This window comes from Macaca mulatta, chromosome 1 (genome assembly GCF_049350105.2).
Source record: "Macaca mulatta isolate MMU2019108-1 chromosome 1, T2T-MMU8v2.0, whole genome shotgun sequence".
In the NCBI taxonomy this organism is placed as follows: domain Eukaryota; kingdom Metazoa; phylum Chordata; class Mammalia; order Primates; family Cercopithecidae; genus Macaca; species Macaca mulatta.
Genome location: NC_133406.1, coordinates 174,057,102 through 174,076,696, shown reverse-complemented (window position 1 = coordinate 174,076,696; position 19,595 = coordinate 174,057,102). Strand labels below are relative to the sequence as shown.

At 38.9% G+C, this 19,595-nt stretch overlaps 1 protein-coding gene across 15 annotated transcripts in view; it reads left to right on the top strand.

Annotated features, from left to right (window-relative positions):
* The first annotated feature begins 6,794 nt into the window (after positions 1-6,794).
* The window catches only part of SGIP1 (SH3GL interacting endocytic adaptor 1), a 216,272-nt gene continuing 203,471 nt past the window's right edge, over positions 6,795-19,595 (top strand). For 8 of the 15 annotated variants that reach the window (XM_077951138.1, XM_015141559.3, XM_077950994.1 and 5 more), the window contains exon 1: positions 7,556-7,771. In XM_077951138.1, coding sequence (XP_077807264.1) covers positions 7,762-7,771 — 10 coding nt within the window. In that variant the 5' untranslated portion in view covers positions 7,556-7,761. 15 annotated transcript variants of the gene reach the window in all.

Genomic DNA, 19,595 nt, shown 5'->3' with positions numbered 1-19,595 from the left:
AAATGCAGTTATAAAATTAAGTTCATATATTATATTTTCAAAATGAAAATACAGAGCGAGAAAGCTTTTTTTTAAGTAGCCATGTAATTAAAGATGGTACGTGCCTCTGCAGTTCATTGTCAAAGATTGATTGTCTCCTAATCTAAACCTCAACACATTATCCTTTTGAAATTAAGTATACCAAGAGTCAAGACTTTTTCTTCTAAGAGTTAATTCTATATAACCTAAGTTACTCAGCTAATATGATATATCATGTATTCAAATGTCTTTTATTTCCTTTTTATTTTTTTCCCTTGGTTCTAGTGTAAGATTTATTTAGTTTGTAATGGTCATTAAAAAGAAGGTAGTGGATACCAGTGAAAAACACTATTTTAGGATGGTGATGGCCTTCTTTGGGCTTGATTCTTAAAAGAAATTATGTTATTTTATAATATTCTGATTATTCTCTAACTTCATCCATATCTTTGAACTAAGCTGAACACTGACCTCTTATTTTGGCTAGTGACCTTTAAAAAGAAAAGAACTTCAGATCTCACAGAGCTCTTTCAAAGTAAGTGGTCTTAAATGATTTCACTTCCATTGTCTCTCACTCTCTAATCCACTTTCGGTACTGTCTGACTTGCAACTTCTTGGCTTTATCTCCTATTTCTAGCATTTCATTTGCTTTTTGCATATGCTTACAGGTCTCAATATTAATGATTTTTGACCGTTAGTACTTCCTGGAACGGACTGAATCATTTAGGACTCCTCCTCAAGTGACAGATAGCCAATCTGAATTTGCTTGAGAGAAATGGAGAAGTTATTGGTCACTGCTATGGACACAATGTCTGGGTCCTGTCAAAAATTCATGTTGAAACTTAATCTTCAATGTAGTAGTATTAAGAGATTGGGCCTTTAGGAAGTGGTTAGGCCATGAGGGCTCCTCCCTCATGAGTGAGATTAAGGCCTTTATAAAAGAGGCTCCACACAATCTTCAGCCCTTTTGCCCTTGCACCTCTTTTGCCGTCTGAAACACAGTATTGCCTCTGGAGGATGCAACAACAAGGCACCATCTTGGAAGCAAAGACTAGGCCCTCATCAGACACGCAACCTGCCAGAGCCTTGATCTTGGACTTCCCAGCCACCAGAGCTGTGAGAAATATATTTCTGTTGTTTATAAGCTACTCAGTTTATAGCATTTTGTTATAGTAACCAAACAGGCTAAGACATGTATAATATGCATATATATGTAAATATTTATATACATAGTATACAGATTAGCATAATGAAGGTTTAGTTTTCTCACACATTCAAAGTCTGATAAGGGCCAGGCAGCTCCCTGAAATTTGGGAGGGGAAGAAAGGTATGGAGAATATGCAGGATGTTTGTAAAGGCCAGGCCTGAAAAATTCCATTGGTCTTAATTTAGTCATATGACCCCATCCAGCTGCAAGGAAAGCTGGCAAATACAGTCTTCCTGTGTATCCAGATGGAGATAGTGTGATAAGCATGTACCACTATCTCTGACATAATTTTATTTCTATTTCTTCCTAATATTTTGGCTAGCATCCATAAAATAGTATTAAATATTAAATAACAGTGATGATAAAGAATAATTGTCTTATTTTTGATTTTTATTCTTGATAATGAAAATGTTTTCACTATGTTTCCATTTAAAACATGGCCAATTTGGGGTCAAGATATGTATATTTTAGCATCCTAAGGAGGTTTTATATCTCTTTCTTTGTTAAGATTTATTTATTTAATAAGTGATATAAATTGAAATTTATCAAATATCTTTTTGGCAACTATGAAGATAATTATACAAGTTTCTTTTTAAAAGCTTAATATTGTAAATTGTATTAGTAGCTCTCTTAATGTTGAATTATTTTTTCTCACTTTTAAAGTCTAATATAATATACAATGTTCTTGAAAAGCTGTATTATGTTTGCTGTCATTTACTTCAATTTTTGTATCAATATTCATAAGTAAGATTGAGCTATAGTCTATTTTTAATTATTTTTGTCATGTTTCATAATTCATAAGTTGAAGCTTTATGGAGCTTTTTCTCTTTTTCCAGTTTGTTGAGCTGTCAAAATTGCATTGGAGTGATTTGATTCTCCAAAGAGAGAAAGAATTCCACTATGCTTGGGTCAGTTGCTGTTGTTGTAGGTTTATGCTTCAAGCACATAGCCACTGGGCTATCAATGTTCAATCTTGGCAGTACCCATTTTATCACTGCTTATAGCTATAACATTTTAAAATGTTTAATGAGAATGTTTTTATTACTTCCATGCACTCTTTCTGGCTCTCAGTATGCTCTTTTATCACAGCAATCTGCTCTTATTTATTGCTGCTGTATCTCTGAAATTATATCAAAACTGGAAAACAGATTTAAAAAAACATGACTCTCAAGTTCTCTACATTTCCTCTGCCTCAGTGGAGACATTTCCTCTGCTTCAGTGAGCTGTAGTTATTTTCCTTCTCTTTTGAAACTGTTGATTTTTCTCATGGATTCAGTCGTTATTGCTTATCCTTATCAATGTAAGTCTATTTAAGCAGTACTCTCAGCTGATATAAATTTCTTCAGCACTCATGTAGGTATGGACACGTGGCTCTTGGGCTGCTCATAGACCAATGGGTGACAAGCATACCACGGCATGTCTTGTCTTTTGTGTAAGTGGGCCCGCACATAGGGTCTTCCCCCCAGGGAAACAGGAGCATGACTACAGGGTCTGCTGGTTTCTCTCTGGATCCCATCATGATAGGGGTTCTCTTTGCCATAGAAACTCGTATATATATACATACATAGTCACAGTAGTGAGCATATGACTAAGTCCAGTGTAAGTTTTGGTTTAAAAAAAAATCTATCGTGAGAATTCATCGACATGGTCCCCACTGACTGGTTTGAAAAGTGAACAATGATCCAAGCCAGGTCAATCACAGTCCTTCCCTGGAAGTTTTTTGAAGGAGATCTAGGCTAGTAAATCTGTGAAGAGGTGAGCTTAGGGGATGCTAATGGTCAGGCTCTGATCATGTTGAGAAAAATTGGTAAGAGAAAAGGAGATGACATGTTGGGAGAGACAGAGAGAGTTCTGAGTACTTGGTTCAGGTAACAAAATTTCCTGGAGTGTCCTGGTTCTTGCTTTCCCTCAGCTGTTCAGTTCTTGCTATAATTCTATGAGCTACCTCAATAAATTCACTTTTTGCCCATGTTAGTTCAAGTTGGAGTTCTTTTATTTTAGCCAAGAGTAGAATAACCATGGGAACACACACACACACACACACACACACACACACACACACACACACACACACAAAGATATATGTATCTCTTTTTCATCTGCGTCATCTCATGGAATTCCAATTTTTCAGTCTTGCCAATTTCCAGGACTTGGGCAATACTTTTCCTTCTACATTCACTGAATTACCTCAATGGGGATAGCAAAAGGGGCAGAGTCAATTGTCATGTTAGGAGCACTACCTTGGAGATACACAAACAAATACACAAATCTGGATACATATTTTAGTGCTAATTTTCTTTCCTCCTTTCTTTGTGACTCAATTCTCATTGTCTTCTTTCTCTTTCTAAAATACAAACAAATTTCCCCTTAAACCTAAAATTGGGAGATAGTGAAGAAGCTCAGCTTTTATAGTAGGAATATAATAAGATTTCATTCTAAAACACGACGTAATCAGTCATTACTACCATGCAAATATTATTTTAGAAAAAAATGTTGAATGTCTAGTGACTTCAGCAATTAAGTTTTTGGTCTTGGACCAGTCATAAGTACCATATCAGAGCCTTGTACGATCTGGGCTGACATTCACATCCTGAGCTGAACTCCTGAGCAATTCTTGCACTTTGATGCAAGTCAATTATTCACCCAATCTTTTCCATATACCCTTTGACTTTCATTTCAGAATTGCAAAAGGTATTCCATGATTTTGGAGGCTAGATATTCTCCTTTGCCCTTGCTGGCAAGCAAAAACTATACTATGAAGTGATAAAATTTGAATCACAACCTAAAGGATTGTCTTTGTTCTTGATCGAAACAATTTTTTTTTTCCAAAAACCTATGAGAGGCTAGGCACGGTGACCCACGCCTGTAATCCCAGCACTTTGGGAGGCCAAGGCAGGTGGATCACTTGAGGTCAGGAGATCGAGACCAGCCTGGCCAACACGATGAAACCCCGTTTCTACTAAAAATACAAAAAAAAAAAAAAATCAGGTGCACGTGGTGGTGCATGACTGCAATCCTAGCTACTCAAGTGGCTCAGGCAGGAGAATAGCTTGAACCCAGGAGGCAGAGGCTGTAGTGAGCCAAGATCTCACCACTGCACTCCAGCCTGGGCAACAGAGTGACACTCTTTCAAAAAGAGAAAAAGAAAAAGAAAAAAACCTATGAGAAAATACCACGATTAGGATAATCTCTTTTGATTATATATTTGAGCAAATTTTATTGAAACAACTTCATTCATTGGATGTTCTTATAATTGGTAATAGCGTCTTCTTTTTAAAGGGTAAAATACACACAGCTGATGAAATTGTGATGAAGTTTAGCCTTTGGGATTAGCTTTACCACCTTTAAATACACATCCCTTTCTGACAATATCTACACACTTCTGCTTTTCCTATAAATAGTCATTGACCAAAAGAATCTTTCCATTGACTTGCTGTCTCTAGATAGTTGCTGCAAGTCTAAAGAAAACTTGAAGTGTACCCATACCAAATAATCCTAGAGAGGATTACTCTAACACACTGTAAAACTTATATTGGGAGGAAGAAGGCAGGCAGCCTGGGTTTCTCTGCCTTTCCCTTACATCCTAACAATGGCCCCCACTCCTGCACCTCAGTGCTTGCACTCACCTCCAGATTTTGCATGAGACTTTTTACTTACTTACAACTCCCTATATTCTTTAGAACTACCACTTCAAGCCCATTCCAATTAATTTCTGAACTCTGAAATTTCACCTCTGTAAGAAAACAAAAAGAAGTCTTTCCTAATTAACCTCATTTGGTTCTGATTTCCCACTTAGCAGCCTTTCAGAAATCTCCAACATGTTACATCTTTGGATGCATCACCTGGTCTTTCACTAACTTGTTCTCTGTGCCTTTGGTACAACTCCCAGTTGGCTGCAAACTTCTTTGATGCATCTGCCAGCCCTTTGGTAGTAATAATACTAATACTAAAAAGCTAACATGCCAGTCTTATTATGCTCCAGACACAATGCTAAGTAATTTACTGTCAGAGTATTTGGATACTGTCTGGCATATAGTAAGCCATTAATACAGGTTTGTTATTATTACCATTTATAGCCCAATTAACTTGGTATTACTATTCTCTCCATTTCAGGATAAGAAAACTGTGAGGCACAGAGAATTACATAAATTGCTCAGAGTCACAGAGCTCATTACGTGGCAGAAACAAACCTTGGTGCCCATCTATTTGACACCAATACCTATCAATGTTCTTAATCATTACAAAAAAATTGCTAAACACACACACACACGCACACACACACACACACACTAATTAATCCTTTTTGCGATAATACCCCTGTCGTTTTCAGAGCAGTGTAAGTTGTACTCAAGGCAGGTTTTACTTAAGAATTCACTCCCCTTTTAAAATTTAACTGTCTTAGAGACATAAGGAAAAAGTCACAAGTATTTGTATCTCCCCGGAGATTTTCATTTTGAAATTTAGAGGCCACTGAAATATGTGTCCTTAGGGAGAACAATGGGTTTTTCAAAACTTCTAAGTTGCTAAGGAGCTGTGTTCTGTTTTTTAACTATGAATATGCTACATCAGTCAGTCACCAGGACGTCATATTTGCTTTGGTCGAAAGAGCTAGGCCATGTCCAGGCCTGAGCAATAGAAAAAGTTTATGAGTATATTGCTAATATAAATGATTAATAATACATTACAGGCTCAACCCTGATCATGCCATGCATCTTCTTACAGTTATTTTGAGTACATTTTCATTTGATGCTCACAATTGCTCTCTACTGTAACAACTTTTCTCCTGGTCATGCTGTGAGATTGTACAGGGAGAAACACGCACTTCTGATGTTGTCTTTCCTGAGTTCTAAAGAAGGCTTTGCCTTTCCTCCCATCTCCTTTCCTTTTTCTCTTCCTTCTTCCTCTCATAGGCTGCCCCATCCTTTTCTTCCTTAGCTGTCTGAGCTTTCTTGAAGGGAACCAAGGGTCGTAGATTCCCCAGGCCTGAGCCCTTCTGGAAGGCTCCAGGTTCTCTGGAGAGCAGTCAGGTGACAGAATCAACCCAACCGGGCCCAGTGACATAACTTCCCACTTAGGCAGCTGCACAGCACCCAGATCCCATCCCTGGAAGCTTCAAAACCCTGGGCTCCGCCACAACCAGGCACAACTGCCTCCCTCCAGGTTTCCACTTGGGTGAATGAATGGGCTTGAAGGCAACTCCAGATGCAGGAGGCGCGTTGCGGAGAAACGTGTCATTTACGAGAAAGTTTGTTTCCTATAGAGACTGCAGTTGGCAGCTGCACTCCCAGTCGGTTGCGAGAAAAGCTCCCCACCTGGGGAAGCGAGGCAGCTCCCGTGTGCGCTTGGCAGGGAGGACGCGGTGGCGGCGGGACTCGAACTCGGTCGTCGAAGGGCGCCCCGCAGGGTCCCGTCTGTAGCCCGGACGGCGTGCCCAGGTTGGAGTGGGAGGGAGCCGGCGTGCACAGCTGTCTTTGGTCGGGCTCAGGCTTCCGCTCCCTGCCTGCTCCCCTTTCCAGCCTCCCGCCCCAGAAATGATCTCAAGCGTTGCCAGTTTGATTCCAGAGCCCCACTCGGGTGGGTTCTTTTGTTTCTTTGTTTTAATGACAGTTCCCAGCCCTTCGGCATGTCATGCGCAATTAATTCCCTGGCTCTCACGAAGGCAGCTGGGGTGAAATTTCTTCTGCATCATCCTTTTGGGGATAATTGTTTATGATGTGACGTCAGTCGGATTGATTTTTCTCTCTTGAATGAAGGGTGGGAGGGGAGAAAGAGAGACGGAGAGAGAGAGAGAGGCGCACAGATGTGCACGGAGGCCACCGACACTGACATTTGGAATTCCTTCAGGGTAAAAGGACACCGGAATGGGAGCTTAAAAATGTATTGCTAAGATTTCAGGCTGCACGGAATTGTTAAGTTTTTCTTAAAAAAAAAAAAAAAAAAAAAAAGAAAAGAAAGAAAGAAAAAGAAAAGAACCCCCTCCGCAGCAAGCCACTTAGGTGCTCCTTTCACGCCAGAGTCCCCTGTTAAGGTGGCAGCCCTTGGAATTAATCTCGGGCACCCAGCCGCTGCTGCAAGCTTAAGGAGACGACGAGGAGGGGCGGGGGAAGTGCGTCACCAGGTGGGGAAGGGGCTGTGTATTTGGTGACAAACGGGAGGCGATGGGGGTGGAGGGGAATGGGGACGGGAAATAGGTTCTGTGTGCTCTCCGGGGGTATTGTGTCAGGAGATGCAGGCTGGCTACCATGTGACGCGGTCCAAAGCTGAAGGGATTGGCCGAGGCAGCGCAGGCGGTGCAGCTCGGCCGGCTTGCCGTTCCTCTCCCTTTCTCTCAGCATCTTCCTGGTAGCCTGCCTGTAGGTGAAGCAGCACCAGCAGCATCCATGGCCTGTCTTTTGGGTTAACACTTATCTCCTTTGGCTTCGGCAGCGGACGCAATAGACCTCAGCAGCGGCGTGGTGAGGACTTAGCTGGGACCTGGAATCGTATCCTCCTGTGTTTTTTCAGACTCCTTGGAAATTAAGGAATGCAATTCTGCCACCATGATGGAAGGTAGGATGCTTTCGGCTGTGGTTGACTGGCTTCAAGCAAGGTTTGGGCGGAACAGCGTTAAAGAATATGTGCAGCCAGTGTATGTGGCGGTTCTAGAACCTGGTTGCCAAGGTTTTGCAAGCAGAAATGCTGCAGTTTGCTTGCAGTGGATCTGGGCTCAGACTAATGGAATCAAACCACAGGGCTGCTGCCTAGCTCAGAACCTACAGAGCTCCCAGCTCCTTTGAGAGAGAAAAGCCTGAAGTGTTTGCAGGGAGCTGAGATGGAGCTAGGAAAGAGCTTGCAAGCAAATAAGTTGGGCAAGAAGATAAGGTTTTCTGTTCTGGGTTCCTGGGACTACACTGATTAAACATTTACAATGGAAACTTGTTTTCTGAAATTGACATTAGACAGGAGAGGTCATGAACAGAGTTATCCACACAGACATTTTCAGTGAACTGTTAAAAAATTATAAAAATTCTTACAAGGTATTTTTATCTCTGCAGTTTACATCATATTATTGGGATAGGAGGGCAGCAAATTTGGTCCATAAACTGTAGTTGTATGAGAATGTAATTGCAACAGAATGAAAAATATAAGGAAAATACCCGGGCCTCTTGCCTCCTGATTCGGGGTCTTATTAGGTTAAAAAAGAATTTTATGCTCCCTAAATGCTTTCCCTGTCCAGTGGTTTTTAGCCAAGCATCAAATGATTATTTGCTGATGATCTTTTTGTATATTCAATATTGAGTGTAAGGAGGAACTTTCCCTGGGGAGATGCTATTTAAACTATATTTTATTCTACTAAATTACCCTTCCCAACCTGAAACTGTGACAGCCAAGATTGTCTCAAAAAAGCAGCAAGCTGATCAGGAAAGAAGCAAGCAGCTCTATGCAGGCTTTGATTTTCTGTTTTCACACTATAGGATGGTGCAAAACTCCTGGCCTTTCCTAAGATGACAGGCAGAAATTTGTCCCCAGCCTGGATTTCACAATGCAGAATTGAGTGCATAATGGGTCTCAAATCAGCCATGAAAATGGCAGAGAGGCCACCTCTTAAGCCAAGGTTTGTCCTACGGATTTTAACTATTGCTTAGAAATTTACCAAAATGGAATAAGAAGAGGATGGTTTCTTAAAAACAGCAGTGTAGCCTGTACTTATTTGGCAGAAATGAATTCTTTTTGCTCTCCCTGTCATCATGTCAAACATTGTCAATGTGATTTGGGGGAGTGAAGAATTCTAGAGTCAAAACCCACAGATTTTAGAAGATAGCCTTAAAAGAGAGGTTGGGTATGATTTTGTCATGGAGCTGAGTCTTGTTTGCAAAAGGTTCTCAAGCTAGTCCTTCAAATCCAGGCCTATATAAATTGAGATTGCTAACACTCTCAGATTAAGTCATTTTCATTAAATCAAAATGGATTTAATCTTTGAATAGCAAGGCAAGACAAACAGAAAGAGTATTATTTATGCACTTTTCAATTAAAAATTCATGTGGATTATCTTCTTCAGAAAAAAATCTTGCCTGTAGAGGTACTGTATTTCTCCAGCTCAATTTCATATAGCATTTCTTAAAAATGCATCTGCACACATTCTGATTAGATTTCGGTCTTGCACAGAGAATTGGATGCTCTTTCTTTTACTTCTTGCCTTGCAAACCATGGCACTAAAGTATCTTCTTTGAAGGTTGTAACGTTTTTTGATGCTCATTAATGATTCTCCCGGTAATATGGTCTATTGTGCCATCCAAGAATGCCAGTTCAAAGCCCTGTGATAAGCTTATCCAGGCTGCCTAAACCAAAATGAGAACTGCAACAAAGACTTGTTCTGGAGCTGAATTAACACTATTGCTCTGGGTTTGCCAAATTTATCTAATGAAGGATGTTATCTTAGCACTGGTATGAATTAGAGGTTATACTATGGATACAGTTGTCTTTCACCAGATCTTTTGCAAGAGAAATTGGACAGGTGTTCCCACTGGCTTAAATAGCTAAATGAAATTAACATTCATTTCTACCCATAGTTCCTACTTAAATGTTTTTAAGCCTTATTATCTTAATAGTTCAGTGACCTTAGAAAGGCAAATAGGAGCTTAACCAAAAATCAATTTTCTATCAGTTGCCTTCCAACTTAGTTGACAGTCTTTTTGGCAATATACATTCATGTTTCCAGTATTGCATGGCAGAATTTCACCTCTGAATTGCTCTTATTCTGAAGGTGTGGTATATAATTATTATTTCCACTTAACTCATCTCTAGAGATTGCCAGGCTCTGTACATCTACCACAATAACGTTGGAAAGATAAGGAACCTCATCAAAGGCACCCCGAAATTGCCATTGCAGCTTTTTGTTGAAACATCAGTAGACTCGGAGAATGTGCCACCAAACATCTAGTTAAAATCGTATTTCTTCTCAAGTAGTGTGTCTCACACACACACATAGAGTCATCCACACAAACACATTTCTGGAAAGGAAGAAAACATATATTTGCACTCATGAGTATGTACATTTCTATATTGCTAAAGTGTTTTAGTCTGCTACTCAGAAAAAGCATGGCCATGGCAACTTTTCAAAGGCACTTCTCTACTTTGTGTAAAGCAAGAGTAAACAAATATTCAGCAGAATGGGTCATAGTAAACTACGTTTTGTTTGTGTGACCAGGATATAGGCTCCTTTCATTCAATGTCTATTGGAAATCCATCTTATCATAGATGATAAATGTTACTACCTCCTCAGTGATCCTAATATCATGGAAGTCAACGAAATAATTCCCCAGGGACCACAAGCCGGTGATTAGTAGTTTGTGGCTCCATGGTTCATTTAACGTATTTTAATTAAAAAACATATTTTTGAGGGACTTGATTTGTTGCTTCCTGCATACTTGTCTTTTGACAGTGGTTGGCATTGAGTTGTTTCCTTTCTAAAGAAAGCCACATGATCATGAAGGGAAAGATGATGAGCAAAGGGAATTATTAACTAAGGAGTGTACATGCTGGCTAAACTTGCAATGAAGTCTATGTGGTTAGGGTAACTATTCAAGGACTATTTTTTTGATATATTATTATTAAAGTTTGAAAGCGGCATTCTTTAGCTATCCTTTCTAAGACAACTGGAACTAAGTCAGAGTTTCTTGGGCTATCTGTCTATTTGTGAGGATGTCTAGAAAGTACTTTCCTTGTTCACATAGGCCCAACTGAAAGTGTTTTGCATTTTCAGTTCCATATTCAGGCTCTTAGGTGCTATACTAGAAAGATAAGTTTCTAGGTGCCAGTGGTTTCATTTTATATGATAATTTAAAAAATTAACAAGCATATATTTTGAAGGGATTACTGGGTTTAATTATAATATTCAGGGTAATATATTTTATTATATTTATTTTATATATTTTATATTTTTAATATATATAAATATTTTATATTTTAAAATATATTTTATTATATTTACTACTCATAAAAACCTGAAAATAAGTATATTGTGTATATAATGCTTTTTTCAGTCTTTTTCTACATTTCAAAAGTAAAAATAATGCATTGAGGCAAAAAAATGGTGGAGTAGAATTTGAACCTACATCCATTTAACCACAAAGCTCATGTTTTTGACCCTCTAGGAATCTCTTAGTTTCGCTTTGCCTCAGGTTGGGCATGTTAACCTAATTGAAAAATAGGCCATAGTGCCTTTGGTTGCATATTCTGTGTCTCTCTGTTTTAAATATGAATATTCACAGAACCATACTCTTTAATTTCTTATTAATGCTTTTTATGTCCAAAAATCATTATTTAAAAAATTTTGCATAATTCAAGAGTAACTGAATTTCTGTTGTTGCAATAAACCTTATAAACACTAAGAACTTCTTTTCCTATTTAGAAACAGAGTTTTACTAAATAACATTTGGAAAATTCTTTGGTCAGAAAAGAGCAAGACATCTTGAATCTGGAGCTGTTCATTTTATAGTTAGTTAAGAAGTTTTAAAGGGAATGCTTCTAATTTTCCTACTGATTCTCTTCTTTAAATGATGAAATTACTTTATAAAATCTAAACATGCAGATATAAGATTCTAATATATGTTCCATCACTTGTGTAATTTCTCATCTTCTCCAGTGTTCTGTGTCATAAAGAACCTCTTTAGATGTATATGTTCCCATCCAAGTGTCAGGGGTCAACATTAAACTTCTAAAAATATTATGGAGTCTTTAAAAAAGTTAAATTAGATAAACCATACTAGAAGACTCTGGATCATTCTTTGTGTTGGATGTAGCACATACACTATCCATGTTTCAAATAAACAAGGGACAGGAAGTTACCAACTCACAATTTTTGTGTTCCTGAAAGTTTGTTTGTGAGTTGGTTACTTGGAACCTGTTTTCCTGTAGGAATAATGATACAAATAATAGAGTCTCGCACAAGTCCATCAAAGGCTATTAACCCAATATCTAGTTAACATCCCAAATATTTGCTATAAAATGTGTAAAGAACAGTATGGTTCTCATAGTAATTAAATAGAAGAAAATTATGGCATTAAATGTGTTTTTAATTTTGAATGTTGCTGTTTGAAGGAAAGAAGCTTTAACTGGAGGGCAATGAAGAGCTGGAGAGAAAATTTGAAGGTATTTTTAGAATACCATCAAATACTTTAAGTATTTTCAGAAGTTTTAGATACTCATGACACTGGATTTTTCAATTATGCTCAATTTTGCTTTCATACTTGTAGCTTACCTTTTCCCAATTCAATTTTATCATATGAACTGCTTTTAAATTATGAGTAAAGTCATGATGTAAACTCACAGACTGGATTAAAAGTGGGAGAGAGAATTTACTGAGATAACTCTAAAGGAGTTAGAAGAGAGAAAAATGATAAGGGATTATAATGAATTTGGGCTCACGTGTCTGAATAAGTCCCATTTGGAGAAATTAACTGAATAAGAAAGAGGTCATAGGTAGAATAGAAAAAGCAGGAACATAGTAAAAGCAGGAAAAAGTGGGGTGAGGCAGAGGTGTTGGGTCTCATAGGTTTGTGTGCTAACTACCAAATGTAGGTATGGGCACACAATGGCAAGCTTTCCATGGGGGAGAGATTGGAGAAGTGCATTTAGACTTGGGAAGTGATGGGCCTCTATTCTTGGAACTTGTTTGTTGGTTAACTACATCTGCAAGGTATTAGAAAGATCTGATATTAGAAAGATATTAGGCATCTAGAATTAAATACATCACACACCTGCCTTGTTTAAGAAAACTTCTATATCTTCCCATTTCTCTTAAAATCCATAGGCTACAAGACCCTGCATGCTCTGGCCTGCTGTGCCTTTTCAAGCTCATCAAATACTTCACTCACACTGAAAGCCATACTGCTTGCCTTCTGGTGTTCAGAATAAACACTTTCATGCCTCAGGGCTTTTTCCTTGCCTAAAACACTCATTTTGCAGGTCATGGAGTTACCAATTCTCTTGTGGTCCCAGCAAAACTGCCACCTCCTCAGGCAGCCTTTGCTATCATCCTTGTCATCTCAAACATATATCCTGGGCTACTGAGTCCATCTCAGCCCGCTCTCTCTCCTCAGAGCTGTGTTTATGGCCTGTGGTTGCTTTCAATGCATGGGCTGAATCTCTCACTCAGAGGTAAGCTCCACGAGGGCAGAAATCTGGTCTACCATATTCACCTCTGTATCCTTAGCTCTTGGCACACTATAAATACTTAACATGTTTATTAATTGAATAAGTGAACAAAACTAGATACAAATGACTCAGATAACTGTATACTATTCATTATTAGGTATTATTTTGGGCATTATGATGGACGTAAGAAAAAAATGCTCAAATATGTATTCTCACTGGAGAAATAAAATCAATAAACATGAAACAATTAGGAAATAAGACAATATTCTGCAGTGATAAATTGTGAGAAACAGATAATATATATTGAAATGCAAAAAAAAGGAAATAGTTCATTTTAAAATACGTACTTGAGCTTGAATTGTTTTGGTGATGAGTTCCTAGGAAATGATTTCATAATGAAAAAAGGCACATTGTAGCACCACCATTCAAAGAATTCCCAGAGTCAGTTTTGTCAATATCCTGATGCTTTTTTTCTTTTCTCTCTTCCTTTGCCTTCCTTGCATTTCTGCCTTTCCTTTCTCTACTTTTCTCATTCTTCCATCCCACCTTTCCCTTCCTGGGTTCTCATTCCTTTTCTCTGGTTTATGACCAAGCCTGAAAATGGTGGCTTACAAAGCTAGCAGGTTTGACTTGGAATCTGGGAAAGTGTTTTTAAATAAATGAATGAATGTAAATGAGTGCAACGTTGTTCTATGTATTTGTGTGTACAGTGACGATGTCATGGTATATGAGATTTTTCAGATGCAAATTACTCCTGATTAAAGAATTTGTTAATCTTAGGCGCTCAATGTGTTAGCTGATTTTATGCAGTTGGACTTTTTGGTAAAAAGAACATGAACCCAGAAGTCAGACTTGAGTTTGAGTCTAAGTGTTGTGACTGCTTGGCTGTATGCCATGAGAAAGTTACTTTACATTCCTGGGCTCTGTTTCCTTGCAAACAAAATGAGATAATTGATCTACCATACCTCTAGAACTTCCAGCTTTAACAGTCTCTGGCATTTGCTGAATGATTGGGATTCCTCACATCTACTCGCTCCAAAGTTTGAATTCTAATGATTGACTGCTTTTCCTCTCATCTCAAAATATATTCATCCCCGACACACAAATCATTCAAATGCGTTACTATCTGCCTTTTATTAGTTTAATTTTTCTCTATTTTTATTTTGCATCCACAATTTAGTTTTGCCTCTTTCCTGTACTGGAACACAAAAAGTGCATGTATGGCAACCCTCTTCTGCAACTCCTAGTCTAGAACTGTTTGTTTATTCATCAAATATTCTGTATCGAATGCACACTAGGCATTGTTCTAGGTGCTATAAGCTCAGTAGTGAACAAAACAGATTAAAATGTCTGCCCATGTGGCATTCCTTTTGCAGAAGTCAGTCAGCATGAGCCTATGTGATCCATGGATCAAGTGACAGGTGAGCATTCAGAAGTCTAGCATTCAGATACTGGTTCTGTGAATGTCTTATGACAGTGCCCCTTGGGCTCATGCTTCTCACACATTTAATAAATGAATGAATGTCATGTCCTTGCCTTAGCTCACCATTCCAAACCCAAAGTTGCAGCTGAGAGCTCAGCAACTGCTATAGGCTTGAACATTTTCACAGAAAAGATGTAAATGCCACGAAAGGGTCATTTCAGGATCAAAATTACACATCTACTCACATGTTTTTTGGTGTATACCAAAAACTTTCATTTTTATTTTTGGTTCATATCCACTTCTGTTATGTGTCAAGACTAGTGTTTTAGGATTTTTGAAAGCCTGTGTGGAGTTACCTATGTTTCTTCTCTTTACAAACAATATAAGGAGGAAAATATTCTGCTCACTTAGGGCATTGTCAAAGATTATGCGACATTTGCACATGCTTAAAAGTTTTAAAAATGCTTTATTCATCAAACAGATACATCTGGAGTGTTTCTGATATCTCAGTTGTTGTACTAGGCACAATGAAAATGACAGCAAAACACAAGGCAACAATGTAACCCATCTTCAGAAGCATAGAGTCTATTATATGATATCACATTTGCATGTACATATTTTATTCTTGCAATGCCTCTGTGTGGTAGAAAGAATAAGTACAGTAATCCTCCCTTACCTGCAGAGGATTTGTTCCAAGACCCCCAGTAGATGCCTGAAACTACAGATATCACCAAGCCCTATATACACTATGCTTTTTCCTATACATATATATGAGATAAAGTTGATTTATATATATGATTATATATATATACACCTTCACAGGTATCAATCCATAGGTATCAATTTTACCTATGATAATTTTACCTTTATCATAGGTAAAATTAACTTTACCTATGATAAAGTTAATTTGTAAATTAGGCACAGTAGGAGATTGGCAACAATATCTAATAATAAAATTTAGAACAGGTATAACAGCCTGCTATAATAAAAGTTATGTGAATGTGGTGTCTGTCTCGAAATATTTTGTTATACAGTACACACCTCTCTTCTGATGATGTGAGATGTTACAGTGCCTACATGATGAGATGAAATGGAGTGAATGACGTATGCATTGTGATGTAGTGTTAGGCTGCCATTGACCTTGAACACAAGCACTGTGATATGCAACAATGTGATGACTGAGACGACTACTAAGTGACTAAGAGCAGGTAGTGTAGACAGCATGGATACACTGGACAAAGGACTGATTCATGTCCCAGACAAGATGGAGTAGGATGGCACGAGATTTCATTACGCTACTCACAATGGCATGCAATTTAAAACTTATGAATTGGTTATTTCTAAATTTTTTCCTTTAATATTTTCAGACCACAGTTGACTGTGGGTAACTGAACCCACAGAAAATGAAACCTTGGATAAGGAAGAACTTTTGCATTACTATCCTTATTTTAAACAGAAGGAAACTAGGGCCCACCAAGGTTAAGTGACGCTCAAGGTGACCACCTTACTAGTGGCAGAACCAGCACATATCAGCCAGGCTTGACTCCTAGTTAAGTGCTGTTTATTTGTATAATGGCGTAACTGGAAAATCTTACTCATATCTAAAGTGTTTGACCTAGGTCTCTGACTGGCAAGTAAACAGTAGATTGCTTAAGTCTGACTTGATGTTTCAAAAGCCTTCTTCAGAACTAAGCGAGTTAATTTTATTATCAGGTCATGATCTTTCAGAACAGTCATCAACTTGAAGAAGGCCACCTCACACAGAAGGGTTTTATCCCAGTGGGCTCTTTTCAGTAGCTCTCCCTGTTTTTCTACAGTTTTCTGAGGAAGAGGGTCACGATGTGATGTCACTAGTCCAGTAGACTCTAAACTTTCACAACTTACCTTCTACCACACATTTTATCAAAAAGCCTGGTTCCCACCACCAACAAAAGCCCTTTTTTCCCCCTGAGAAGGACAGCTCAGTGTTCACTGATATTTTATGAAAACTGTGGCTGTTATCATGAAAACATGATAATGTGTACCATCATTTGAAGATTAACCAAATGGGTTCAACCTCATTTTATAGTTGCAGAAACCAAGGCCAAATGAAAAGGCTTACCTAAGGATTTTTATTCTCTCTGTAAGAGGACAAGTCAAAGTTTATTTTAGTAATGATTCCAAAACTGTGAATAGACAAAGACTTGGAGCCCACGGTGTCTTTCACGTTCAAAGGTGCTGAGGCTGGCTGGATGACTGCCAAAAGACACAAATGAATGTGTCCCCAGGGTCATCGTTCTACTGAGTACACATACAATGTGACCATTTATAGCTCTCTCCCTTGATTTTCTCAGTGAGTCAGTACAGTGTAGGGGGAAGGGCCAGGACTTGAAGAGGGACTATACCGCCTCTGTGACTGGTGACCTTGAGTGAGTTCTGGAATGGTTGGCCTCAGCTTCCCCATTTGTAAAGGGAGAATAATGCGGGCTACCTACCTCATAGAGTCATTATGAAGAGCAAATGAAGTAATAAATATACATCTGAGAGTGTACTACAGATGCCAGTTTTTTTCTCAGTTTTCTCTCAACCTATATACCCATTATAAAGTTTAATTTATAAATTAGGCACAGTAGGAGATTGGCAATGATAACTAATAATAAAATAGAAGTTTCCATTGTTCTATTGGGTGTTACTTGTGGATTTCTTAGCCTCTGGAGGCTAGATGTTACTGCTTGCTGTTTTGTTTTTTATGTAGATTATTACTGTACCTTCCTGAAGATAGGCCTTACAGATTTCTTTCTCCTCTTCACCATACCATGAAGTTACAAGCATACTCCATCATCCTTTATTCTCAACGTCCATGTGGTCGGCCACCCCTTTCTTGAACATGTACAGCATCACTAATCAATCACAGCCATCTTTCCCCCTAGCTGTAGTATCTATCTCAACATCATATTCCAGGAAATTCCTGTGAATTGATTGGAATGGGCACATGAGATGATATTACCTTGCATTCCTTACCACAAGCAGTTTCCCAAAGTTGAAATACAGGGAATAAAACTAGAATATAGGCTGGGCGAGGTGGCTCATACCTGTAATTTCAGCCCTTAGGGAGGCCGAGGCAAGTGGATTACTTGAAGCCAGGAGTTACAGACCAGGCTGGCCAACATGGCAAAACCCTGCCTCTACCAAAAATACAAAAAAATTAGCTGGGCATGGTGGTGTGCACCCGTACTCCCAGCTAATCAGGAGGCTCAGGCGGGAGAATCACTTGAACCTTGGAAGTGGAGGTTGCAGTGAGCTGTGATCACATCACTGCACTCCAGCCTGGGCCACAGAGGGATAGTCTGTCTCAAACACAAACAGACAAACATACAAAACCCACTAGAATATAGGTGATCTACCTGTGCACCCACCTTTACAAATGCCCTTAGTGAATCACCAAAAATGACATGTCAAAAATTGCTCACAGCAGCAGCTCTGGTAACAATGGCAGGAAATGGTCTCCAAGCCTGATTGTAGATAGAACCCTACTCCTGTGCTATTGACTGTAACCATTAAGTTTCTCTTAGCCTCCTTGTGCCCTAATTTGAAGAACTATGTCTACCGGGTAGCCAAGCTAGAGTCACTGCTTGGATTCATTCCTGATTCCTCCTTCCTTCCTGTCCTACATCAGTAGGTCCTCAAGAACTGTAGATTGTCTTTCCTGAATAGCTCTTGACTTTGTTCTCTCTCTTTCATCCCCTGCTAACACATCTGATCAGACCTTGCTTCTTCCACCTTCCAATGAATCCTCACAGCCACCAAAGACATCAATTTCCTCATTTGCCTTTGCTTGTTTCCCACGCTTCTAAGATGAAGTCAAAATGCTTTAGTGTGCTGTGCAAAGCTTTCACTCATAGGCTGCCTTCAGCCTTATCGCTCACTGGCCCAGCCAGACAGAGCTCCTTGCCATTCTCTTGCCCTTGAACTTGCCATTCCTTTCCTTCTCTATATGGAAACAGTCTGTTCTGACTTTTCAAGCACTAACTAAAGACTGCCTGCCTTCAGTGAAGCCTTCACATATGCAGCAGGTTGAAAATGAGAGCTCTGGCTTTGGAGTCAGACTGATCCAGCTTACACCTGTGTGTGTGACCCTAGGGAGCTAGTGAACACGTTTCCTCCTCAGGAAAGTGGATATGATGATAACAGTCTTTCTCATGGGTAATTTAATCATGTAAGGTTGAAAAAATTAAATCAGAAAGTGCACTTGTAGCACTTGGAGTTCTCCAGAGAGACAGAACTGAACAAATATTGTGTGTGTGTGTGTGTGTGTGTGTGTACATACATACAGAGAGAAAGAGAGAGAGGAGTTTTTAAATAAGGAATTGTCTCACATGGTTGTGGGGACTGGCGTGGCAAGTCCAAAATTTGTAGGGCAGGCTGGCAGGCCGGTAACTCAGGCAAGGGTTAACGGTGCAGTCTTAAGACAAAATGTTAAGCTCCCAATAAATCTTAGTTACTATTCTCTTTTAGGCATAGCACATTCTTATACCTGCTTTGTTCCTTGCTAAAAACCAAGGACTATGCCACAGTGGAGATCATATTTTACTCACTTTAGGATTCCCAATGTGTGGCATGTGTGTAAATGCTCAATAAATACCCAGTTTTAATCAATGAATCCTGTGTAGGGATCACAAACTTTTGGTGAAAGAGTCAAGTCACCTAGCATATGGTTATTATGAGAATTAAATGAGTTAAAATATGCAAAACATTTAGAAGATTATTTGGTCCATAGTAAAAGCTTATTAAACGTTATTGTCATGTGCACATCAAAGGTCCCAGTAAAGTTCCTGG